Below are 27,782 nucleotides of genomic sequence, written 5' to 3'. Positions count from 1 at the left end.
TGTCCAGGCCCGTCTGAAGTTTGCCAATGACCATCTGGATGATCCAGAGGAGGAATGGGAGAAGGTCATGTGGTCTGATGAGACAAAAATATAGCTTTTTGGTCTAAACTCCACTCGCCGTGTTTGGAGGAAGAAGAAGGATGAGTACAACCCCAAGAACAATATCCCAACTGTGAAGCATGGAGGTGGGAACATAATTCTTTGGGGATGCTTTTCTGCAAAGGGGACAGGACGACTGCACCGTATTGAGGGGAGGATGGATGGGGCCATGTATCGCAAGATCTTGGCCAACAACCTCCTTCCCTCAGTAAGAGCATTGAAGATGGGTCGTGGTTGGGTCTTCCAGCATGACAATGACCCGAAACACACAGCCAACTAAGGAGTGGCTCCGTAAGGAGCATCTCAAGGTCCTGGAGTGGCCTAGCCAGTCTCCAGACCTGAACCCAATAGAAAATCTTTGGAGGGAGCTGAAAGTCTGTATTGCCCAGCGACAGCCCCAAAACCTGAAGGATCTGGAGAAGGTCTGTATGGAGGAGTGGGCCAAAATCCCTGCTGCAGTGTGTGCAAACCTGGTCAAGACCTACAGGAAACGTATGATCTCTGTAATTGCAAACAAAGGTTTCTGTACCAAATATTAAGTTCTGCTTTTCTGATGTATCAAATACTTATGTCATGCAATAAAATGCAAATGAATTACTTAAAAATCATACAATGTGATTTTCTGGATTTTTGTTTTAGATTCCGTCTCTCACAGTTGAAGTGTACCTATGATAAAAATTACAGACCTCTACATGCTTTGTAAGTAGGAAAACCTGCAAAACTGGCAGTGTATCAAATACTTGTTCTCCCCACTGTAGATGTAGAAGGTCAATGTTAACTAGCTAACGTTGCCCATGAAAGGAAGTTAGGCTAGCGAGCAATCATTTTAGCCAGGTAGCCTAGGACAACAACAAAAATTAAAGCGTGTACTGTATGACAGAGTGATAGACCATTCTGTCAACATGAAAGAGAGGAGGATGGCATTGGCGTTTCTCTACAAGTAGGGTGAGTCAACATGTTTTTCTACTTGCAAGAATGCGCACACACAACCAGAAATCAGAACCATGGACAGCCACAGCATATTTAGCTTACGTTGATTGGACTAAATAGTTTTTGGTATCTTTTAGTTGTTGTTGTATTAGACTAAGCATAGGTGATTTGATGATGTTGAAATGTTGAAGTTGAAATGGTGCTGGAATAGTGGAGGCAGGTCCTGTTTTCTTTGCGACTTGCGGTAACTCTCCATGGTTCTAAATCTATAGTTTAGTGGTCCGAAAAGGTCGGAAACATTAACTTGCTTGACCACGCTGTAGGTTGTATAAATGTTTGTTACATGCAATATGCTTTGTGGACTTCACCGGACAGAGGTTGCTCTCCGGTTTTGTGATGAAACAAAGGTGTGGTTGAATTTATTCTGCCACTGTCTCCTTATTGCCTCGGCCTTAGGCCTATATATCACGGTGTCAAGGCATATAAACTAACAGGTTATAGAGCACACAACGCAATTACCACAACTCAAAGGTTGTAATATGGCTTTTTTTTCTTCCAGTGATTTTACCCACACACCCACAGGAGAGAAGGGGAGGAGAGGGGAGGAGGGGAGGGGAGGAGAGGAGAGTATGGAGGGAGGGTGTAGGATGGGGGGTGGGGGGTCAGAAGGGGGTTGTTTTAGCAGCTGGATGAAACAAATCCTGCTAGCTGTCACATCTGAAATAGATACACACACGCACACGCACACGCACACACAGACACACAGACGTCCTCATGCTTATTAAAACCAGTGTAAACATGGTAACATAAAACGCCACCAGGAATCAAGCAAGAGACCAAACAGAAAATCGAACACAACCTTTCAGAATACTGTAACGTCTCGGCAACAGGGCAAGTACAAACTCTCATTGTGCTGTTCTGTCTTTGTCCAAGAACTGTAACGTCTAAACGACATGTCAGGATAAGAAAAAAACTCTCATTGTGCTGTTCTGTCTTTCATGCGACATGTCAGGATAAGAAAAAAACTCTCATTGTGCTGTTCTGTCTTTGTCCAAGAACTGTCACGTCTCAACACGTCAGGATAAGAACAAACTATCATTGTGCTGTTCTGTCTTTGTCCAAGAACCTCCCCAAAAAATGAGGGTCTCTCAGCAATCACTGGGAACAAAATCTTTTGACTTCAACTGATGAGAAAAGTCTATTTTCAGGACCATTTCAGAATTGGTTTTAAACAGCTGTGTGGTAATTGAAGTTCGCCCTGGTTTTTGTAATCTCTGTGTAATTTCTCTATCGTAAACTGACACATTAGTCGATTCCTGCCTGCGCATGACGAATAGTCTCATCTCGACCGGCCGCCGCGGAAAACCAGGAAAGATTCATTTGTTTCAAAACCAGACGGATGTCAGACATAACAACTTTTCTTTCTCTCTCTCTCTCTCTCTCTCTCTCTCTCTCTCTCTCTCTCTCTCTCTCTCTCTCTCTCTCTCTCTCTCTCTCTCTCTCTCTCTCTCTCTCTCTCTCTCTCTCTCTCTCTCTCTCTCTCTCTCTCTCTCTCTCTCTCTCTCTCTCACCTCTCTCTCTCTCTCCCTCTCTCTCTCTCTCTCTCTCTCTCTCTCTCTCTCTCTCTCTCTCCCTCCCTCCCTCTTGCTCTCTCTCGCTCTCTCCCCCTCTACCGCTCTCTCTCTTTCCCTCCCTCTCTCTCTCTCCTCTGCTCTCTTGCTCACTCCCTCCCTCCCTCTCTCCCTCCCTTTCTCTCGCTCCTCTCTCTCGCTCTCTCCTCGGATGGATTATGTCAATCCCCACAGATGAGTACTAATTTAACTGAATTACTATTCATGATTATTCACGCAATACAAAGTCGCAGCTTTCCAGTGAAATCTCTTTGACTCAGGTGACTTAATAAGCCTCCACTGTCTACATCAATAGACCTGGGTGGTGATTGCTGCTCTTGCATTTCAGGCCCTCAGAATAGCTGCATGTTTGGTTAGTTAGCTTAGACATGTCTATAGTAAAGTTGAATTTGAAATCTTTCCATCCTTGATGACATTTCTAAGGGCTGTCAATTTAATCTGAATCAAAATGTAGAATACACCAGCATACAGCACTGAAAATTGAAAACCTTTTGAGAACCCTTTGAAAAATGCTTTGAAGGCTGTGGTGTCTTATCCTGAAATAACCCCACAGTTCACTCCAGGTTAGTGAGTGTTTGAGGGCAAAGCTAAGAGCTAGCTAGCATTAGCGGCCAAACCGTCAAGGTAACTGGGATGATGGATCATGACGAGACAGACCCCATTCATAGCCTCATGACGAGACAGACCCCATTCATAGCCTCATGACGAGACAGACCCCATTCATAACCTCATGACGAGACAGACCCCATTCATAGCCTCATGACGAGACAGACACCATTCATAGCCTCATGACGAGACAGACCCCATTCATAACCTCATGACGAGACAGATCCCATTCATAACCTCATGACGAGACAGACCCCATTAATAGCCTCATGACGAGACAGACCCCATTCATAACCTCATGATGAGACAGACCCCATTCATAGACTCATGACGAGACAGACCCCATTAATAGCCTCATGACGAGACAGACCCCATTCATAACCTCATGACGAGACAGACCCCATTCATAGCCTCATGACGAGACAGACCCCATTCATAGCCTCATGACGAGACAGACCCCATTCATAGCCTCATGACGAGACAGACCCCATTCATAGCCTCATGACGAGACAGACCCCATTCATAGCCTCATGACGAGACAGACCCCATTCATAGCCTCATGACGAGACAGACAGGTACTCTCCAGTTAATAAATAAACAGCTAAAATCACAGCTTTGGCTCTGTGTTGTGCGGCTGGTCTTTAAAGTACATATGATGATGGATAGCCGTTGTTGAGGGCGGTCTCTAGACACGGGCTGGGCTGTTAGCGAGATGCTAACGTAGCACTCCTTTCAAAACAGCCTGATGATTATTAATGATTTGAAACAAACTCCTGGTTGTATGTGTGTGTCTGGTGTGTGTGTGTGTGTGTGTGTGTGTGTGTGTGTGTGTGTGTGTGTGTGTGTGTGTGTGTGTGTGTGTGTGTGTGTGTGTTTGATGCCAGGTGTTCTCTTTAAGAAGCTAAACAGGAGGATTTCCATTTAGACAGCACATTACCTTCCGGCACTATGAACACTCATTTAATTAAAATGCATCCTTTCCTTTCCCCTTCAGGTAGAACACTGGAGAAACAGACGCGTTGTCTTTGGCTTTTCACAACAGAATATGAGACACACACACACACAAACACACAAACAAATGCATGCAAGAGCGCAAGCAAATGTGCATGCACACACTCAGGCAGCCACACACACACACACACACACGGCTCTCTGTAGCTAGCGGTATAATTGCCCTGAAATGTAATTACAGTCTAAGATGCTGTGGGGATTATGTCTCTGAATCTAGCTGTAAATTGGGGTGTTCTTCACGCCTCCTGATGTGTTATGTTATTATACTCATGATGAGGATATTTCTTTATTCATGACATGGATGTCCTATATCATTCATGGCAAAAATTAGAAAGATTAATCTATTTCTTTCACTGAAGCTTTCTTAAGTTATCACCTGTTTTATAGGGTTGTGTGTGTAGGTGTAGGTGTATCTCGCCTGAACACAGTCATGTTTTGTGTGTGTGTGTGTGTGTGTGTGTATATGTTTAGGTGTGTGTGTGTATGTTTAGGTGTGTGTGTGTATGATCAGGTGTGTGCGTGTGTGTGTGTGTGTGTGTGTGTTCAGGGGTATGCATCTCTCTATCTCACCTGGGCAGGGTGTGATGTTACACTCCTGGTACTCCTGAGCAGGTCCCAGGCAGGTCTGTCCCCCGTGGCGTGGTTCAGGGGAGGTACAGGACCGTTTACGGCTACGTATCCCTCGGCTGCAGTCTCTACTGCACTGAGACCAGGAGCTCCAGGATGTCCAGCCTCCGTTCACAGTGTGGCCGGAGATCTTACCCGACCGCAGCAGATCTCCTGGGGGAGAGAGAGAGAGAGAGAGGGTCAGACGGGAGTCAGGCTGGTTGGGACAGATGGATTTACTTACTGAGAATTAATCAATAAAGAATATGCTAAGAATATGCTAAGAATTGATAATATAGGACCAATAGTTTTTGGTGAGTCATTGCTGATTCACTGGAGCAAAACATCTACTGTACATGACTCTAAGGAGGTAGCTACATCACCTTTTGGTTGTAAGCTACAAGAATAAGAGATGAACTGTGAATGTAAAGTGCCTGACTTTCACTGGAGCTTGAAGTAAATCAGCTACAAACAGTCTCCGGCAGCGTCGTTCTAGAAGTGCCACTGCCAGACTCAAGGTCAAACAACATCCTCTGTAACCTAAAGTATACACACTCTATGTTTCTGTCTCTCTCGTGCAGGCATACACACTGTAAGACTGAGAGCTACTGGGATCCTCTAATTCAACTCTACGAGCGTTTGACTAATCTATGATCACTAATCTGAAATGAGTTAACGGAGAAATATTATTGAAATATGAAACTGTAATTTTTATTAAGCTTCAATTACGTTGTTCATTCATCATCAGAGGCTGTGAAAATGTCCATTTCAGAGTGAATCTGGCTGGCTGGCCTCTGTGTTCGAGACAGAGGAGTGAGATCATGTCTTTGTGTGAATGATAACCACTTGAAACTAAATTACAGCGTTAACTTCGTGATGATTCACTCAATCAACCCACCCTACTATTATCAGCCGTCTGAACAGACAACAATAAAATCATTTCTCTCTCTATCTCTTTTCTCTCTCTCTGTGATCTCCCTTTGTCTCTCTATCTCGACGTCTTGGAAATTTCCTTTACCTCGATCTACCCTGCACCTTAGAGACTTCTGACCTATGTACATAGAGTCATGGAACACTGGTCACTTTAATAATGTTTACATACTGTTTTACCCACTTTATATGTATATACTGTATTCTAGTCATGACTCATCCTATATAACTACTGCTGTACACACCTTTTCTATTCATATACTGTCCATAATGTTTATACACAACATTCACATACATACACATATATTTATTTATATTCTGGACTCTTATTACTCATTCTGTTATATCTTCATTTTTTAATGTTTTATTTTTTTAACTTTTGGATTATGTGTGGATTGTAATGTTATTGTGTTGCTAGATAATGCTGCACTTTGGGGCTAAAAACACAAGCATTAGATATTGCTGCTCTATTGGAGCTTAAAACACAAGCATTAGATATTGCTGCTCTATTGGAGCTTAAAACACAAGCATTAGATATTGCTGCTCTATTGGAGCTTAAAACATAAGCATTAGATATTGCTGCTCTATTGGAGCTTAAAACATAAGCATTAGATATTGCTGCTCTATTGGAGCTTAAAACATAAGCATTAGATATTGCTGCTCTATTGGAGCTTAAAACATAAGCATTAGATATTGCTGCTCTATTGGAGCTTAAAACATAAGCATTAGATATTGCTGCTCTATTGGAGCTTAAAACATAAGTGTGGCACAGCGGTCTAAGGCACTGAATCGCAGTGTTGTGGCGTCACTACAGCCTAGGGTACGATCCCAGGCTAGAAACATAAGCATTAGATATTGCTGCACTGTTGTAGCTAAAAACATAATAATTTCGCTGCACTGTTGTAGCTAAAAACATAATCATTTCGCTGCACTGTTGTAGCTAAAAACATAATCATTTCGCTGCACTGTTGTAGCTAAAAACATAATCATTTCGCTGCACTGTTGTAGCTAGAAACATAATCATTTCGCTGCACTGTTGTAGCTAAAAACATAATCATTTCGCTGCACTGTTGTAGCTAGAAACATAATCATTTCGCTGCACTGTTGTAGCTAAAAACATAATAATTTCGCTGCACTGTTGTAGCTAAAAACATAATCATTTCGCTGCACTGTTGTAGCTAGAAACATAATCATTTCGCTGCACTGTTGTAGCTAAAAACATAATCATTTCGCTGCACTGTTGTAGCTAGAAACATAATCATTTCGCTGCACTGTTGTAGCTAAAAACATAATCATTTCGCTGCACTGTTGTAGCTAAAAACATAATCATTTCGCTGCACTGTTGTAGCTAAAAACATAATCATTTCGCTGCACTGTTGTAGCTAAAAACATATTAATTTCGCTGCACTGTTGGAGCTAAAAACATAATCATTTCGCTGCACTGTTGGAGCTAAAAACAATCATTTCACCTGCGACAACATCAGCAAAACTTTGTACACTTTGATTTGAACTTTCACCCTTCTCTCTATTTCTCAACCCTTCTTTCTTTCTCTGTCTATTGTTTCATTGAGCTCTCCATCCAGTTCCTTGCTGCTGGGTGTCTTTCTCTGTCTATTGTTTCATTGAGCTCTCCATCCAGTTTCCTGCTGCTGGGTGTTTTGGACTGTCCCTGCAGCCCTTTAGCAGAGAAAACAGTGCTAACCTATCACACGTAGAGTCCTGACCTCTTCATACCTACACACAACCTTGGGAGTCAACATGTCCACACACACACACACACACACACACACACACACACACACACACACACACACACACACACACACACACACACACACACACACACACACACACACACACACACACACACACACTCTTTCTCTCTACCTCCCTGCCACTGAGTTGGCATGAGCTGACAGATCCTCTGAGGCCCCTGCTTTTTATTGATTTGGAACAGGCAGTGGCACGGACAGCTCTGCCTGCCACGGTGACCTGCACTCTTTATAAAGCCCTCTGCTCAGACTGGTAGATGTACAGTGTATTCGAAAAGAATTCAGACCCCTTGACCATTTCCACGTTTTGTTACGGTACAGCCTTATTCTAAAATGGATTAAATTGTTGTTGTTTTTCTTCATCAAGCTACACACAATACCACATAATGACAAAGCAAAAACAGGTTTTTAGATTTTTGAAAATATTTATTAAAATAAAAAAACGGAAATATCTAATTTACATCTAAGTATTCAGACCCTTTACTCAGTACTTTTGGCAGCGATTACAGCCTTGAGTCTTCTTGGTTATGACGCTACAAGCTATTTGGGGGAGTTTCTCCAATACTTCTCTGCAGATCCTCTCAAGCTCTGTCAGGTTGGATGGGGAGCGTCACTGCACAGCTATTTTCAGATCTCGATCGAGTTCAAGTCCGGGTTCTGGCTGGGCCACTCAAGGACACTCAGAGACTTGTCCCAAAGCCACTCCTGCATTGTCTTGGCTGTGTGCTTAGAGTCATTGTCCTGTTGGAAGGTGAACCTTCGCACCAGTCTGAAGTCCTGAGCGCTCTGGAGCAGGTTTTCATCAAGGATCTCTCTGTAATTTGCGCCGTTCATCTTTCCCACGATCCTGGCTAGTCTCCCAGTCCCTGCCGCTGATGCTGCCACCACCATGCTTCACCGTAGGGATGGGGCCAGGTTTCCTCCAGACGTGACACTTGACATTCAGGCAAAATAGTTCAATCTTGGTTTCATCAGACCAGAGAATTTTGTTTCTCGTGATCTGAGTCCTTTAGGTGCCTTTTGGCAAACTCCAAGTGGGCTGTCATGTGCCTTTTAATGAGGAGTTTTTTTTCCGTCTGGCCACTCTACCATAAAGGCCTGATTGGTGGAGTGATGCAGAGATGGTTGTCCTTCTGGAAGGTTCTCCCATCTCCACAGAGGAACTCTGGAGCTCTGTCAGAGTGACCATCGGGATCTTGGTCACCTCCCTGACCAAGGCCCTTCTCCCCCGATTGCTCAGTTTGGCCGGGTGGCCAGCTCTAGGAAGAGTCTTGGTGGTTCCAAACTTCTTCCATTTAAGAATGATGGAGGCCACTGTGTTCTTGGGGACCTTCAATGCAACAGACATTTTTTGGTACCCTTCCCCAGATCTGTGCCTTGACACAATTCTGTTTCTGAGCTCTACGAACAATTCCTTCGACCCAAAGGCTTGGTTTTTGCTCTGACATGCACTGTCAACTGTGGGACCTTTTTATATAGACAGGTGTGTGCCTATCCAAATAATTTCCAATCAATTGAATTTACCACAGGTGGACTCCAATCAAGTTGTAGAAACATCTCAAGGATGATCAATGGAAAGAGGATATACCTGAGCTCAATTTCGAGTCTCATAGCAAAGGGTCTGAATACTTATGTAAAAAAGGTTTTTCTGTTTTCGCTTTGTCATTATGGGGCATTGTGTGTAGAAATAATTTGATCAGTTTTAGAATAAGGCTGTAATGAAACAAAATGTGGAAAAAGTCCAGGGGTCTGACTACTTTCCGAATGCACTGTACACTACACACTCACACTCCTCCACAATTGGCTGTTTCATAGTCTTCTCACTCCTCCAAACACACTGCTTCATAGTCTTCTCACTCCTCCAAACACACTGCTTCATAGTCTTCTCACTCCTCCAAACACACTGCTTCATAGTCTTCTCACTCCTCCAAACACACTGTTACATAGTCTTCTCACTCCTCCAAACACACTGCTTCATAGTCTTCTCACTCCTCCAAACACACTGTTACATAGTCTTCTCACTCCTCCAAACACACTGTTTCATAGTCTTCTCATTCCTCCAAACACACTGCTTCATAGTCTTCTCACTCCTCCAAACACACTGCTTCATAGTCTTCTCACTCCTCCTCCACAATGGGCTGTTTCGTAGTCTTCTCACTCCTCCAAACACACTGTTACATAGTCTTCTCACTCCTCCTCCACAATGGGCTGTTTCATAGTCTTCTCACTCCTCCAAACACACTGCTTCATAGTCTTCTCACTCCTCCAAACACACTGTTACATAGTCTTCTCACTCCTCCAAACACACTGCTTCATAGTCTTCTCACTCCTCCAAACACACTGCTTCATAGTCTTCTCACTCCTCCAAACACACTCTTACATAGTCTTCTCATTCCTCCAAACACACTGCTTCATAGTCTTCTCACTCCTCCAAACACACTGCTTCATAGTCTTCTCACTCCTCCTCCACAATGGGCTGTTTCATAGTCTTCTCACTCCTCCAAACACACTGTTACATAGTCTTCTCACTCCTCCTCCACAATGGGCTGTTTCATAGTCTTCTCACTCCTCCAAACACACTGCTTCATAGTCTTCTCACTCCTCCAAACACACTGTTTCATAGTCTTCTCACTCCTCCAAACACACTGTTTCATAGTATTCTCACTCCTCCAAACACACTGCTTCATAGTCTTCTCACTCCTCCTCCACAATGGGCTGTTTCATAGTCTTCTCACTCCTCCAAACACACTGCTTCATAGTCTTCTCACTCCTCCTCCACAATGGGCTGTTTCATAGTCTTCTCACTCCTCCAAACACACTGTTACATAGTATTCTCCACTCCTCCAAACACAATGGACTGTTGAATAGTCTTCTCACTCCTCCACAATGGGCTGTTTCATAGTCTTCTCACTCCTCCAAACACACTGCTTCATAGTCTTCTCACTCCTCCTCCACAATGGGCTGTTTCATAGTCTTCTCACTCCTCCAAACACACTGTTACATAGTCTTCTCACTCCTCCTCCACAATGGGCTGTTTCATAGTCTTCTCACTCCTCCAAACACACTGCTTCATAGTCTTCTCACTCCTCCAAACACACTGTTTCATAGTCTTCTCACTCCTCCAAACACACTGTTTCATAGTATTCTCACTCCTCCAAACACACTGCTTCATAGTCTTCTCACTCCTCCTCCACAATGGGCTGTTTCATAGTCTTCTCACTCCTCCAAACACACTGCTTCATAGTCTTCTCACTCCTCCTCCACAATGGGCTGTTTCATAGTCTTCTCACTCCTCCAAACACACTGTTACATAGTATTCTCACTCCTCCAAACACAATGGACTGTTGAATAGTCTTCTCACTCCTCCACAATGGGCTGTTTCATAGTCTTCTCACTCCTCCAAACACACTGCTTCATAGTCTTCTCACTCCTCCTCCACAATGGGCTGTTTCATAGTCTTCTCACTCCTCCAAACACACTGTTACATAGTCTTCTCACTCCTCCAAACACAATGGACTGTTGAATAGTCTTCTCACTCCTCCATAATGGACTGTTTCATAGTCTTCTCACTTCTCCAAACACAATGGACTGTTTCATATTCTCACTCCTCCAAACACAATGGACTGTTTCATATTCTCACTCCTCCAAACACACTGTTTCATAGTCTTCTCAATCCTCCAAACACACTGTTTCATAGTCTTCTCATTCCTCCAAACACACTGTTTCATAGTCTTCTCACTCCTCCTCCACAATGGACTGTTTCATAGTCTTCTCACTCCTCCGAACACAATGGACTGTTTCATGATCTTACCCAAAGTACAGAGTTAGAAACAAGAAATGTAATACAATGCATTCTAGCCCCCAAAGGTCGATGTCCACGCCCCGCTAAAATCGAATTAGCATAATAAAAAAAGCCCCATAAAAATCTGTCCGTTTAAGCTAGAGATATGCGGTGAAAGGTGACAGAGCTAGAGCGGTCTTTGTCAGACCTTGAGACATCCCGAAAATCGGTCTTCTCACAAAATGGTTTGGCCTACAAACTATTATGACCCCTCTATGGAAAGATGAGACTCTCACGAACACGATGGTGTTATTTTCTCTACGACCCCCACAAGCGTCCCAACAGTTTGTGTCCCAAGAGTTTGGGCTACACACTAATATGACCCCTATGTGGAAAGGTAGGTGTTTTGCTCTAGAACGCCCACACTCGTCTGAAGGTCCCACGGGACCAGTTGAAAAAATTAATGGAGGTATATATGGATACTTTTTGTGCCAAAAATAAGGGGATAAATACCTGTCATAGAAAATAACAAATGTGACTAGTTCGAGGAAACTAGGTGTATGTAGCAAGTCACTACTTCACAGGAGAGGCATTTGAACGTAAACATTCATTTTTTATCAAAATGCGTTTTCTGGCAGAAATGCTTTCTGGAACATGTGAACTTTCATGTGCCTTAATAACAAACTTGTATTCCATCCATAAATACGAATACAATTGTTAAATTACGAGCCTAGTTGGTTTAGCCACGGAAAAAGACAGGAACCTTCCCACTAGCCGTGATTGGCTGAGATAATGGATGGGCTGGACATGCCGGGAGATAAGTTTGGAATTGTCTGCCATGTAGCATGCTTCTGTCTGTAACGTGAGCTGTTCAGTATTTGATGATAGTCCTTTCTACCATGCTGTTTTTGAAAGATATAACATTAGCCATCAAGAACTACAAAAGTTTCACTACTTTTCTCACAAACATTGATGCCCTGAATTTAGCAGGCGCTATCAACAGATCAGTTGGAAAAAGTGATGGGCTACTTTCTGCACACGCCACGGTCAGTGTGAACTGGAGTGACTTGACACAACACTGGCCAAACAAGATGTAGCTACAAACAAAACTGATTTAAATGGTTCCAGGCTGCCGTGAAGCGTTCATCCATGTATACGGGTAAGAGTCTAGCTACATTTTCAGATCTAAGTTTCTAATTTTGTCAGAAATATGTTTTTATTGCAAGTTAAAGTGTACTGTTAGTTAGCTAGCGAACGTTAGCTTGCTGGCTCGCTAGCTAACGTTACATGTATGATCTGTGTAGTAATGTTATTCGAATCAGAAATTTTCATTTTTCAAAAGATAATTTGCATTGCTAGTTATAGCTTAATGTTAGCTAGCTAATGTTGAACCTAGTTTGTTAGCTTTAGCTACCTGCAGATTCATACTACAGCTACGAAAATGTTTGTATTGGTAGTAGTATGAGTTGGGATTATTATTATGCTACCTAGCTAGCTACATGTCTAAACAAAAGACTCCACTTCGGCCGGATTATTACATGGCCCATCAAATTAGCCAGGTCTGTCTGGGGGTGATTACGGCCATCTATTGTATTTCATGAACATGTGTACATGTCTAGACAATAGTGACCCATCCACTTAGCTAGATGTGGCTGGAGAGTGGTTATAGAATTTCCTTCACATTACCCATTAATTTAGACAAGTGTGTCCTGTACTGGTCATCTAATAATTATAACATATTTTTATCTGGACATTTTCTGTTTTTGATATTGCTACTATTCAAGTAACCATTTCAGTGTACCGTTTACACCTTCTGTATCCTGTGCATGTGACAAATAAACTTTGATTTTATTTGATATAGCCGTGTGTTTACCACATGGTCTCACATGTGAATCCTTAAAGAGATGGGTGGGATTAAGGTTTAAGAGAGTGTGAACGATGCTGAACGGGAAAACATTCAAGGGCCATTTTCTCAAAAGTGGGGTTACAAGTTGATCAACTTTCAAAGCAGAATTACTTTCCCATTGTTCCTCAACTGCAGTGTATGATATAGCATTTTCTAGCTCTGTCTGTACTTTTATACAATGTAAAAAACACAATTTAAAATGTTGCTACATAAGCCCGAATCGAAGCGGTTGGTCACAAATGTTTCCTGATCTGTCTTATATCTCCCTGATATAGGACAGACATTTCAGAACAAACTTAGTTTAGACTTTTTTGGGGACTATCTGTTGTTCCATGTAGTGAATCTGTTATTCAATGTGTTTGTGTGTGCTAATAGCAGTAATGCCAAATAATTGTTAATCAAATATTGAGAGGCCCACTGACAATGTCCCACACACACATTCACACACAATTGAGATGAGATCAGAAATGTGTGTGTGTTTAATCCAGAAGATGAGCAGCTCTGGTGGATTACAGTGTTAAGCCACAGAGCTGTGACAGTATTCACACAGCTGTCATCTGGACTGTCAAACACTCGCCCCAGGGATCGACTCAGGGAGACGCTTAGTGTGTGTGTGTGTTTGTGTGAATCGCTTATTAAAAGTTACAGATGAAAACTCCCACCCTGATGGGAACAGAGTGCAGACACACACACACACACACACACACACACACACACACACACACACACACACACACACACACTGTAACTAACACCCAGTGATTAGGGCTAATTACCAGGAGATGTTGTATTTACGTTTGTCTGAGGTCGACAGAGGTAAGGCAGATACAAGGAAGTGACTCAGGGGTTTTTAGTAAAGAGATTACCAGATTTATAAACCAGATCTATCAAACAGATCTATCAACCAGATTTATAAATCAGATCTTTGCCAGCAGCATACCACCCTGCATCCCACTGCTGGCTTGCCTCTGAAGCTAAGCAGGGTTGGTCCTGGTCAGTCTCTGGATGGGCGACAGATGATGCTGGAAGTGGTGTTGGTGGGACAGTAGGATGCACTCTTTCCTCTGGTCTAAAAATAATAACAATGCCCCAGGGCAGTGTTGTCTTTCGGATGGGACGTCAAACAGGTGTCCTGACTCTCTGTGGTCACTAAAGACCCCATGGCACTTATTGTAAGAGTAGGGGTGTTAACCCCAGTGTCCTGACTAAATTCCCAATCTGGCCCTCATACCATCATGGCCACCTAATTCTTCAGCTTCAGCTTCTTGGCTCATTCCTCCCCACTGTAACTATTCCCTAGGTTGTTGCTGTATTATTATAATGTGTTCTCAGTCAACTTAACTGGTTAGATTAATTAATAAAGTTCTATCAACCAGATCTGTAAACTATCTGCTAGACAGACTTAAAGATCTCAGACTGCTACTGTGTATCAGCTCAGCTGTAGATGTGGGAGTTATAGAACTAGTAATCCCGTATAGTGTTCCTCTGACTAAGGGATTGAAGTTAGTCCCAACAGTCAACAATGGTGAGAAGAGAAAGGGAAAGATATGTACTTTAAAAATATTAAGATTGGTCAGTGTGCTAGTGATGTCTGAGCACAGGCAGAACTAATATATCTATGCTCTCTGTGTCGGCTACTGATGTCTGTGGGCAGGGGAGACTAATCTATTGTCTCAGAGAGGGCCTTCGCCTCAGAGCGTCTGAGCTGAAACACATCACAGACAGACAGACGATGACACTCCTGTTTCTGCCTGGCACTCGCCTGAGTGTGCCAGAGCGCAGAATAGCTGATGAATTTACGAATGCGCAACACCCGCTGAATATGACCGGTGTCAGTAAACGTAGGCAAAAAAAGTAATAGTTAGTCAAGAACGCTCTAGATAACATGTAAACAGCCTAACCAGCTCTGCTAGGGTGAGTAAAATTGTCAGAGCAAGCTAGTCAACTTTAGCCAGTTAGCTTAGGTGCTTGGTTGGGACCAGAATGCATTGACAGGCAAGCTGCAGGAGGACGAGTAGGCTACAGTTCCTCATCGTTTATCAGTGCAATGTTGACTGGCAACTAGCTGAACAATTTTGAGAGGGTTTATCTAATGTTCCTTCGTTAGATTTTAGCTCATCTTGCTCTGGCTAGCATTAGTTGTTGATCTTGTTGTTGTTGATGTGCATAACTGAGGGAGAGAGAGCCTACCTTTTTATGGTTGTTTGATCAATAGGACTGTAAAGTTCCCAAATGTAAGAGGACTCCTGTGGCATTGACACTGTAGTATCTGAACAGTTTATAATTTTGGCTGACGTTTGCAAATGGTGTGTTAGAGGAATTTTACTCTGCTTTGCTGAAACATCAGGAAAGCATTACTACAGGGGCCCCCTAAAACAGACGAGAGTCTGCTATGTGAAGGTCAGGGATTGGTCTATTCAAATCACGCCATATTATGTTACATAGGATATATACCAGGTTTTGAACAAAGGACGGGGAGAATAATCATTTTTAGATTGGGTTAGTTGTTCTCCGGATTTCTGCAGAAATCTGTAAATTGACGCTGGAACCTTTGATATAATAAACACTTATAATCAAGTACAGTGTCAAGCGGATTTCTTGTCTACACAGCATATCAGCATCGTTGTCCTGACACCACAACACATTTGCAAAAATCTGTTCAGGTGTATTTTGTGGCACTTGGCGAATGCGTTCTAATGATCTAAAGTCGTGCTGTTGCAACTTCTTGTAAACACACAGTCCAGTTCAAAGTGAATGATGGCAGGCCTGTGTGACAAATGGCTTCTTTGCATAAAGGCCTACTGTAGCTCTGATTGGCTATGGTGCACCGGTCTGCATAGACTCTGGTCTTGGACGAGACAGATGTTATTATTAGGGTTTATTTACTGCAGTGTCTATTAATTGTCCAAACGCACGGCCGCTTCCCCACTCTATATTGCTATAGAGTTTTCACAAATGACTTAGTATATGTAATTTTCAAACATTCTAAGAATTGATGAAAACGTGAAAATGACCATATTTAAGTGCTCGCTTGTCAGAAAATGTTTTTTTTTTTTTAAGTGTCATATTCTCCCTGGGGGTGTATATGAACAGATTTTAATAAGATTTCATGTTGCTAAAATGCTGTCAGTTCCACTTTAAGGAGAGACTAGAAAGGAGAACACATTACATGAATAATTACTGAGTAGACATGATGAGAAAGATCTCTTAATCAATTAACATCTTAAGTAATTAACTAATAACCATAATTAAGCCTTGATCGCTGCTCAAAATGACTCGGTATGTCCAATAAAAGCCATTCTCTCTGCTTGGCTTAATCTTATACGCTTTATCTAGCCCATCTAATTTAGATAGATAGTATCACCTCAATTGAGGTAGCGAGAGATGGAACCGAAACCAAAGCTGTTCAAACACACCTCCTAATCTAACATTTTCATTATTTCCTGAGAAAATTGATCTAGCATTCCGTATCGGCATGAAGCAGGTGTGAGTTGCGTCTGGGATAAAATATGTGACTTCAAAAGGAGCTACAATTGCCAAATGTCAGCCATTTCTGAACCTTCTGATCCTTGCATGACAACCATGTTGACATTCCGCAGAAAGGGAGGAAGGAACACACATGAAAAGACCTGAAAAAACAGAGTTCATATCAGTGACTCTCAGAGACTCACCTGCATATTAAAGGACAGCTACACTCCAAAAGGTTGGAACAGTTTGCAGGAACGGTCTCTCACAGTCATATTGCATGTACACAGTCTAATGTATAAATAGAGCCCTGAGTTTTTCCTGGACTTGTCACATGGTCAGGTAAACCTCCTGGTCCTATAATGATATAAGTATACATGTAGGTAAACCTCCTGGTCCTATAATGATATATATATTTATACATGTAGGTAAACGTGGTGTGGGTGTAGTAGTTCTTTAGTCACTGATGACTACTGGAGTTTCTTATTTCCAACCACTACACAGAGGCAGTGTGGTTTTATGTGTGTGATAATATTTCATGTGTTTCATTGGAGTATAAACTACTGTCTCTGGCTATCTGTCTCTGAGGGTTACTGCACTGATCACTATCTATTATGATCACGTCTAGGTACAGGAGCCTCTGTATTTTATACACACACACATGCGCGGACACACACACACACACACACACACACTCTATCAGCCTGCTTTATCACCGTCCTCTTATAAACGCCTGGGGTGTGTGTGTGTGTGTGTGTGTGTGTGTGTGTGTGTGTGTGTGTGTGTGTGTGTGTGTGTGTGTGGACTCAAATCAATAGCGAGTAGCCCGCTGCTAACTGTAAATCTTCATTGGGCGACAGTGCACTCTATTCCCACTGGGCTCTCAACATCTCTGGAGGGGTCTTTGGGTCTGGAGGGGTCTTTGGGTCTGGAGGGGTCTTTGGGTCTGGAGGGGTCTTTGGGTCTGGAGGGGTCTTTGGGTCTGGAGGGGTCTTTGGGTCTGGAGGGGTCTTTGGGTCCGGAGGGGTCTTTGGGTCTGGAGGGGTCTTTGGGTCTGGAGGGGTCTTTGGGTCTGGAGGGGTCTTTGGGTCCGGAGGGGTCTTTGGGTCTGGAGGGGTCTTTGGGTCCGGAGGGGTCTTTGGGTCTGGAGGGGTCTTTGAGTCTGGAGGGGTCTTTGAGTCTGGAGGGGTCTTTGAGACATCCATACAGTATGGAGCTGATTACTGCATGATGGCCTCTCTGTGTGATAAAGGTTAACTACTGATTCTGGGTGTAAAGGAATCTGTCAGGGGATGATCACAAGACGCGCACGCTCTCTCTCTCTCCCTCTCCCTCTCCCTCTCCCCTCTCCCTCCCTCCCTCCCTCCCTCCCTCTCTCTCTCTCTCTCTCTCTCTCTCTCTCTCTCTCTCTCTCTCTCTCTCTCTCTCTCTCTCTCTCTCTCTCTCTCTCTCTCTCTCTCTCTCTCTCTCTCTCTCTCTCTCTCTCTCTCTCTCTCTCTCTCTCCCTCTCTCTCCTCTCTCTCTCCTCTCCCTCTCTCTCTCTCTCTCTCTCTCTCTCTCCTCCCTCCCTCCCTCCCTCCCTCTCTCCCTCTCTCTCTCCCTCTCTCCCTCCCTCCCTCCCTCCCTCTCTCCCTCTCTCCCTCCCTCCCTCCCTCTTCTCTCCCTCTAATGGTTAGCCTCCTCCTAAACAACATCAACAACATGTCAATTAGCAACCTGTTGGTACATGTGTTTACACCTCTCTAATCCGAGACGGGAGAGTTAGACACCATGGTATCAGCTGAGGTGAGAGATGAAATTGGAGCCAGAATGGTGCTTGTGTCAGGGAGGAGAGAGAGGGAAAGTGGGGAGTGGGATCCATAATGGTTCTGATTCGAGGAAGCTAACATTATCTGCCCCAAACTGGTAAGTAGCTCTGTGGATTTTCATTGTGGAAGTTCATTAACACATTTGACGTTTGGAGCTGATGAAGGAATCAGGCCGGGAATGAAAACACTTCAGCCGATTTAAAAAGTCTTGTGAGTGTAATGTTTACTGTTAATTTCTGATTGTTTATTTCCCTTTTTGTTTATTGTCTATTCCACTTGCTTTGGCAATGTAAACACGTTTCCCATGCCAATAAAGCCCTTTGAATTGAATTGGAGAGAGCGAGAGAGAGTTGAGAGAGTGGAGAGAGAGAGTGGAGAGAGAAAGAAAGTGCAGAGAGACTGAGACAGTGCAGAGAGAGAGAGTGGCGAGTGAGAGAGAAGTGAATGATTCAGTTGAATAACTAGTGTCATCTGAGAGAACCGTCACCACCTGACAGAAGACAGTTGAGGTTTATTTATTTATTCTGTTAACTATGAACTGTTCCACTCACCGTCAGTGAAGCATCCAGTGGAGCCGTCCCTGGAGCAGTATCGCATCTCTATCCTCTGTCGGCCCACCTCCAGCAGATCAGGGTCGGGGACACGGGCCTTACAGGTGTACCGGAACCGCTGCTCGTAGTGACCGCCGTTGTCCGATATGTTGACCGGCATCCAGGGGGTCCAGGGAGTGGTCTTCTTCAAGTCAGGACACGGCAGGGTGTTACACGACTGGTACTCCTGTAGAGAGACAGAAAGACAGAGAGACAGAGAGACAGAGAGAGAGAGAGAGAGGGAGAGAGAGAGAGAGAGAGAGAGAGAGAGAGAGAGAGAGAGAGAGAGAGAGAGAGAGAGAGAGAGAGAGAGAGAGAGAGAGAGAGAGAGAGAGAGAGAGAGAGAGAGAGAGAGAGAGAGAGAGAGAGAGAGAGAGAGAGAGAGAGAGAGAGAGAGAGAGAGAGAGAGAGAGAGAGTATATGTGAGAGAGAAAAAGAGAGGACAAAACATAGAATTGGAATGATTATAATGGACATTCTCTTTCTGATTGATTGGTATTCCCAGGAAACAGCATAAGCCATAGATTTTGAACAGAAATAATGCACATTCCTATTAACATTCTGTGCTGGCTTTGAGAAGTTTCTATGACAGGTGGTCTTCTTATTGTCAATACCCTGTGGTGTTCTGCTGCCGGGTGGCTGGTATCACATATGAACTATGAAACAGTCCCATTAGACCCACGCGCTTAACATGGCAAACAGGACTGGCAGGAAAGGTCATTAGATGTTATCTGTAACAGAGGTGTGGCGGGGGGGGAGAAGAGGAGGGAGGGAAGATGGATGGAGGAAGAGAAGTAGGTGGGCACGAGAGGGGGGGGTAGGAAAAAGGAGGATGGACATGTGAAGGTGTGAGGGTATGATAATGAGAAAAAAACATGATACACAACTCTGAGTGACGTTTCCATTTGACAAGAATCCATCTAGAGATAGGGAGAGTCCTGTATCTAGAGATAGGGAGAGTCCTGTATCTAGAGATAGGGAGAGTCCTGTATCTAGAGATAGGGAGAGTCCTGTATCTAGAGATAGGGAGAGTCCTGTATCTAGAGATAGGGAGAGTCCTGTATCTAGAGATAGGGAGAGTCCTGTATCTAGAGATAGGGAGGGTCCTGTATCTAGACACAGGGAGGGTCCTGTATGCCTGCCTTCTTCTCTGGCTTTGTTACCATAGTTAAGACCTCCACACATCACGGACCTATTTTTGCATGCTTTCTCCTCCGTTGCCCCCCCCTCTTCTTTCATTTCTCCTTTCCCTCACTATCTCCATCCTTCTCCGAGGCAGAGCTTTCCAGGGCACTGTTAGTGAGTGCAGTCTGAGTATGTCTAACGATCCAAGCGGCCTGGTAGTCCAGCACCTACTTACAATGACAAGCCAGATAAATAAAAGTGAGAGGCGAGCAGGGGTAGGAGGGAGTGATAGGGTGAAAGGTGATGCGGGGGAGGAAATTACACCATTGTCTTCGTGTCGTTTAGAGGGGGGAAGGTGATATGACAGCCATTCTCCGTGTCTGTTACTTATTCATGCTGAGTAAAGCCTTGGAGTTGAGTGACTGACAGACCTTGACCAAATAAGATACAAGTCTATTTTGTTCACCCATCAGGTTGTCACATTGAGTCTGGGGTTGGCAGGAGGGGCTGGAACACTCTCCCTCTCTCTCTCTCTCTCTGTCATCTCTCTCTCTCTCTCTCTCTCTCTCTCTCTCTCTCTCTACCTCTCTCTACCTCTCTCTCTACCTCTCTCTCTACCCCTCTCTCTACCTCTCTCTCTACCCCTCTCTCTACCTCTCTCTACCTCTCTCTACCTCTCCCTCCCTCCCTCCCTCCAAGTATTGTGGTGACAGCATCATGTTGTGGGTATTCTTGTCACCGGAAAAGCTCTGGGGTGTGACAACAAAATATATATACATTAATTTGGAAAACGTTCTATAATTTTTCTTTCACTTTGAAAATGAGTGGTAGGTGAATATATCGGTAGGGGGAGAAAAATCCAGATTAATCTGTTTTTAGATACAGTTGAAGTCGGAAGTTTAAATACACTTAGGTTGGAGTCATTAAAACTCGTTTTTCAACCACTCCACACATTTCTTGTTAACAAGAAGTCGGTTAGGACATCTACGTTGTGCGTGACACAAGTAATCTTTCCAACAATTGTTTACAATCAGATTATTTCACTTATAATTCACTGTATCACAATTCCAGTAGGTCAGAAGTTTACATACACAATGTTGACTGTGCCTTTAAACAGCTTGGAAAATTTCAGAAAATTATGTCATGGCTTTAGAAGCTTCTGATAGGCTAATTGACATAATTTGAGTCAATTGGAGGTGTACCTGTGGATGTATTTCAAGGCCTACCTTCAAACTCAGTGCCTCTTTGCTTGACATCATGGGAAAATCAAAATAAATCAGCCAAGACCTCAGAAAAAAAATTGTAGACCTCCACAAGTCTGGTTCATACTTGGGAGCAATTTCCAAACGCCTGAAGGTACCACGTTCATCTGTACAAACAATAGTACGCAAGTATAAACACCATGGGACCACACAGCCATCATACCGCTCAGGAAGGAGACGTGTTCTGTCTCCTAGAGATGAACGTACTTTGGTGCGAAAAGTGCAAATCAATCCCACAACAACAGCAAAGGACCTTGTGAAGATGCTGGAGGAAACAGGTACAAAAGTATCTATATCCACAGTAAAATGAGTCCTATATCGACATAACCTGAAAGGCCGCTCAGCAAGGAAGAAGCCACTGCTCCAAAACCGCCATAAAAAAGCCAAACTACGGTTTGCAACTGCACATGGGGACAAAGATCGTACTTTTTGGAGAAATGTCCTCTGGTCTGATGAAACAAAAATAGAACTGTTTGGCCATTATGACCATCGTCGTGTTTGGAGGAAAAAGGGTGTGCTTGCAAGCCGAAAAACATCATCCCAACCATGAAGCACGGGGGTGGCAGCATCATGCTGTGGGGGTGCTATGCTGCAGGAGGGACTGGTGCACTTCACAAAATAGATGGCATCATGAGGAAGGAAAATAATGTGGATATATTGAAGCAACATCTCAAGACATCAGTCAGGAAGTTAAAGCTTGGTCCCAAATGGGTCTTCCAAATTGACAATGACCCCAAGCATACTTCCAAAGTTGTGGCAAAATGGCTTAAGGACAACAAAGTCAAGGTATTGGAGTGGCCATCACAAAGCCCTGACCTCAATCCTATAGAAAATCTGTGGGCAGAACTGAAAAAGCGTGTGCGAGCAAGGAGGCCTACAAACCTGACTCAGTTACACCAGCTCTGTCAGGAGGAATGGGCCAAAATTCACCCAACTTTTTTTTTATTTTATTTTTATTTCACCTTTATTTAACCAGGTAAACCAGTTGAGAACAAGTTCTCATTTACAACTGCGACCTGGCCAAGATAAAGCATAGCAGTGCGATAAAAACAACAACACAGAGTTACATATGGGGTAAAACAAAACAAAAATCAAAAAAATACAACAGAAATACAATTAATATACAGTGTGCAAATTTAGCAAGTTATGGAGGTAAGGCAATAAAATAGGCTATAGTGCAAAATAATTACAATTTAGTATTAACACTGGAATGATGTGCAAGAGATGATGTGCAAATAGAGATACTGGGGTACAGATGAGCAAAATAAATAACAATATAGGGATGAGGTAGTTGGGCGGGCTAATTTCAGATGGGCTGTGTACAGGTGCAGTGATCGGTAAGGTGCTCTGACAACTGATGCCTAAAGTTAGTGAGGGAGATAAGCGTCTCCAGCTTCAGAGATTTTTGCAGTTTGTTCCAGTCATTGGCAGCAGAGAACTGGAAGGAATTGCGGCCAAAGGAGGTGTTGGCTTTGGGGATGACCAGTGAGATATACCCGCTGGAGCGCAGACTCACGGGTGGGTGTTGCTATGGTGACCAATGAGCTAAGATAAGGCGGGGATTTGCCTAGCAGTGATTTATAGATGGCCTGGAGCCAGTGGGTTTGGCGACGAATATGTAGTGAGGACCAGCCAACAAGAGCGTACAGGTCACAGTGGTGGGTATTATATGGGGCTTTGGAGACAAAACGGATGGCACTGTGATAGACAACATCCAATTTGCTGAGTAGAGTGTTGGAGGCTATTTTGTAAATGACATCGCCGAAGTCAAGGATCGGTAGGATAGTCAGTTTTACAAGGGCATGTTTGGCAGCATGAGTGAAGGGAGGCTTTGTTGCGAAATAGGAAACCGATTCTAGATTTAACTTTGGATTGGAGATTCTTAATGTGAGTCTGGAAGGAGAGTTTACAGTCTAACCAGACACCTAGATATTTGTAGTTGTCCACGTACTCTAGGTCAGACCCGTCTAGAGTAGTGATTCTAGTCGGGTGGGCGGGTGCAAGCAGCGTCGGTTGAAGAGCATGCATTTTGTTTTACTAGTGTTTAAGAGCAGTTGGAGGCTACTGAAGGAGTGTTGTATGGAATTGAAGCTCGTTTGGAGGTTTGTTAACACAGTGTCCAATGAAGGGCCAGATGTATACAAAATGGTGTCGTCTGCGTGAGAGGTGGATCTGAGAGTCACCAGCAGCAAGAGCGACGTCATTGATATACACAGAGAAAAGAGTTGGCCCAAGAATTGAACCCTGTGGCACCCCCATAGAGACTGCCATAGGTCCAGACAACAGGCCCTCCGATTTGACACATTGAACTCTATCTGAGAAGTAGTTGGTGAACCAGGCGAGGCAGTCATTAGAGAAACCAAGGCTATTTAGTCTGCCAATAAGAATGCGGTGGTTGACAGAGTCGAAAGCCTTGGCCAGGTCAATGAAAACGGCTGCACAGTACTGTCTATTATCGATCGCGGTTATAATATCATTTAGGACCTTGAGCGTGGCTGAAGTGCACCCATGACCAGCTCGAAACCGGATTGCATAGCAGAGAAGGTACGGTGGGATTCGAAATGGTTGGTGATCTGTTTGTTGACTTGGCTTTCAAAAACTTTTTGAAAGGCAGGGCAGGATGGATATGGGTCTGTAACAGTTTGGATCTAGAGTGTCACCCCCTTTGAAGAGGGGGATGACCGCGGCAGCTTTCCAATCTCTGGGGATCTCAGACGTTACGAAAGAGAGGTTGAACAGGCTAGTAATAGGGGTTGCGACAATTTCGGCGGCTAGTTTTAGAAAGAAAGGGTCCAGATTGTCTAGTCCAGATGATTTGTAGGGGTCCAGATTTTGCAGCTCTTTTAGAACATCAGCTGTCTGGATTTGTGTGAAGGAGAAGCGGGGGGGCATGGGCAAGTTGCAGCGGAGGGTGCAGAGCTGGTGGCCGGGGTAGTGGTAGCCAGGTGGAAAGCATGGCCAGCCGTAGCAAAATGCTTGTTGAAATTCTCGATTATTGTAGATTTATCGGTGGTGATAGTGTTTCCCTAGCCTCAGTGCAGTGGGCAGCTGGGAGGAAGTGCTCTTATTTTCCATGGACTTTACAGTGTCCCAAAACTTTTGGAGTTAGTGCTACAGGATGCAAATTTCTGTTTGAAAAAGTTAGCCTTTGCTTTCCTAACTGCTTGTGTATATTGGTTCCTAACTTCCCTGAAAAGTTGCATATCACGGGGCTATTTGATGCTAATGCAGTACGCCACAGGATGTTTTTGTGCTGGTCAAGGGCAGTCAAGTCTGAGGAGAACCAGGGGCTATATCTGTTCTTAGTTCTGTATTTTTTTGAATGGGGCATGTCTATTTAAGATTGAGAGGAAATTACTTTTAAAGAACAACCAGGCATCCTCTACTGACGGAATGAGATCTATATCCATCCAGGATACCTGGGCCAGGTCAATTAGGGAAGGCCTGCTCGCTGAAGTGTTTTTGGGAGCGTTTGACAGTGATGAGGGGTGGTCGTTTGACCGCGGACCCGTTACGGACGCAGGCAATAAGGCAGTGATCGCTGAGATCCTGGTTGAAGACAGCGGAGGTGTATTTAGAGGGTAAGTTAGTCAGGATGATATCTATGAGAGTACCCATGTTTACGGATTTAGGGTTGTACCTGGTAGGTTCGTTGATAATTTGCGTGAGGTTGAGGGCATCTAGCTTGGATTGTAGGATGGCTGGGGTATTAAGCATATCCCAATTTAGGTCACCAAGCAGTACGAACTCTGAGGATAGATGGGGGGCAATCAGTTCACATATGGTGTCCAGGGCACAGCTGGGGGCTGAGGGGGGTCTGTAGCAAGCGGCAACAGTGAGAGATTTATTTCTGGAAAGGTGGATTTTTAGAACTAAAAGCTCAAACTGTTTGGGCACAGACCTGGATAGTATGATGGAGCTCTGCAGGCTTTCTGACTTATTGTGGGAAGCTTGTGGAAGGCTACCCAAAACGTTTGACCCAAGTTAAACAATTTAAAGGCAATGCTCCCAAATACTAATTGAGTTGTATGTAAACTTCTGACCCACTGGGAATGTTTATGAAAGAAATAAAAGCTGAAATAAATCATTCTCTCTACTATTTTTCTGACATTTCACATTCTTTAAAATAAAGTGGAGATCCTAACTGACCTAAGACAGGGATTTTTTACTAGGATTAAATGTCAGGAATTGTGAAAAACTGAGTTAAAATGTATTTGGCTAAGGGGTATGTAAACTTCCGACTTCAACTGTACAAATGTAAGGTAGTAAAATGGGTGTGCTAAGGATGTGTAGACTGGATGAGATGGACTACTATCAGGATTGCTTTATCTGGACAATTAATGTCTGTTGTAAAGAAATGCATTAGTTCAGATACATCTGTGAGTGTGATGGTTAGCATATGTACAGGTTGTATCAAAAACCTTTCAAAAGCAAAGTTTTTATAACAGGTTTTGAATAATGTATTAGAAATGGAATGAGGCTCACAGGAGGAAGAAAAAAAAAAAAAATCCATTCATTAACTGGACTTGAACAAATCCATAACCTCGCACAAAAAATTCAGCCCGAGAAAGAGCTCACCATCCAAATGAGTTTCACTGTGCTCGTGTGAATAGGCATTCGTTATGTACAAGGTGACTCACTGTCCAATAGGTGAGAAATATCCCAAATAAACTTTGAAACATTCTAACAAAAGTCCTCCTGCCCAGGGTAATTCAATTTGATCAGATGCTTTGTGGGGGAGCCTGTGTACACTAATAAAACGACATAAATGGTGAAAAACAGGAATCATTACCTTTCTCTCTTTCTCTCTTCCTCTACAACGCCAACACACATCGCTCCGCTCAATAGCATCTCTATTCCCCAAATTTATTTTGAAAGGAAAGTGAAAACATAGCAGAAATCATCAGAACGTGTCGAGTGGCATGTGGAATCCTAAATTGGATTCAATTAGTGACTCACTCCTGCTGTACTCGTATGCATTATGGTCAGGAAGAGAGCAGAGAAGAGGAGGGGGAACGGGTTGTGCTGAGGTACTTAATAATTCACAACACCTCTAACAAAGATTGGTGATAAAGTGTCCTCCAGCCAGCTCAGAGTTCGGCTGAGGGTATAAGGATGTTTCATATGATATTTATTGCTTCAGACACACATGCTGTTTGGGCTCTATGTCCAGCACACGTGTTGTCTGAGTGTGTCTGCCCAGAACAGATGTGTGTATAGGTGTGTGAGTGTGTGTGTGTGTGTTTAATTCTATAAGTGTGCATGTTTGTGTCGTTCTGCATTTCTGTTTGTCTCTTCTGTGTGTGTGTGTATGAGTGTGTCTGTCAGTGTGTGTGTGTGTGTTTAATTCTATAAGTGTGCATGTTTGTGTCTGTCTGCGTTTCTGTTTGTCCCTTCTGTGTGTGTGTGTGTGTGTGTGTGTGTGTGTGTGTGTGTGTGTGTGTGTGTGTGTGTGTGTGTAAATGCCTACACTTGACTGATGGACTCCGGTGTCTCATGTCTCATTCGTTCTCCATCCCAGACTTTGCTGCTTATTTTTTTAGGTGTTACAAGCATTTGGGCCGTGAGTAGGAGGCGAGAGAGGGGGATGAGAGAAGGAGATAGGGGGTGTCAGGGGCCCTTCGCGTGGCGTGTGAAAGCATTACCTAAACCCTGGTCCCTAAAGGCGTCCGCATGCTTCCCAGCCAAAACCGTTTGGTAGGAAGAGAGCAGCAAAATTATGACATTTTGTGACGTTTTTGTTCGTTTTGGACTTCGGTCAGGTTTTTTTCAGCTGTTCTGGCCCACAACACTTTTTCTGGAGGCAAGCCGAAGCTCGGAGCCGAAGTCTACGCCCCTTCATCAGTGATTGATCAACAGTAGGGATTCTTCAATAAAGTCTTTGTTGTCATTCAACGAGAGACGACTCGTTTTCATACACATTTTAGTTAGATGTAAAAATGTGCGACTAAGATCTCTTCGGCAAAAACAGATTTCTTTAGTTATCTTAGATTGATTCCTACTATTTTAAGTGTATACTGGCTACGGCGTCTCAAAATGGACAAACAGTACTATTGCCGCTTTTTTCTCATTTTTCAAGCGAAAGTCTTTTAAGGGAGTATGCGAGCAAACTCATTCGGTTCGCCAAGCCGAGTTTGGCTAGGCGCCAGCCGAACTGAAGCATGCTGACGCCTTAAGCCTCTCTTCTGTTGTTTTATAAATGTGTCTGTCTGGAGGGTGTGTCTGTCTGGAGGGTGTGTCTGTCTGGAAGGTGTGTCTGG

At 43.7% G+C, this 27,782-nt stretch overlaps 1 protein-coding gene across 3 annotated transcripts in view; it reads right to left on the bottom strand.

Annotated features, from left to right (window-relative positions):
• The window catches only part of LOC121569346 (semaphorin-5A), a 269,684-nt gene that overhangs the window by 13,305 nt on the left and 228,597 nt on the right, over positions 1–27,782 (bottom strand). For all 3 annotated transcript variants that reach the window (XR_006001351.2, XM_041880229.2, XM_041880230.2), the window contains exons 16-17: positions 19,097–19,322; positions 4,848–5,057 (exon numbers count right to left, since the gene is read on the bottom strand). Coding sequence is in view for 2 of the 3 variants with exons in the window: in XM_041880229.2 (XP_041736163.2) it covers positions 4,848–5,057; positions 19,097–19,322 (436 nt within the window). In the remaining variant the exon portion in view is untranslated. The remainder of the gene's footprint in view (positions 1–4,847; positions 5,058–19,096; positions 19,323–27,782) is intronic.

This window comes from Coregonus clupeaformis, chromosome 7 (genome assembly GCF_020615455.1).
Source record: "Coregonus clupeaformis isolate EN_2021a chromosome 7, ASM2061545v1, whole genome shotgun sequence".
NCBI lineage: Eukaryota > Metazoa > Chordata > Actinopteri > Salmoniformes > Salmonidae > Coregonus > Coregonus clupeaformis.
This window is presented reverse-complemented; position numbering and strand designations above follow the sequence as displayed.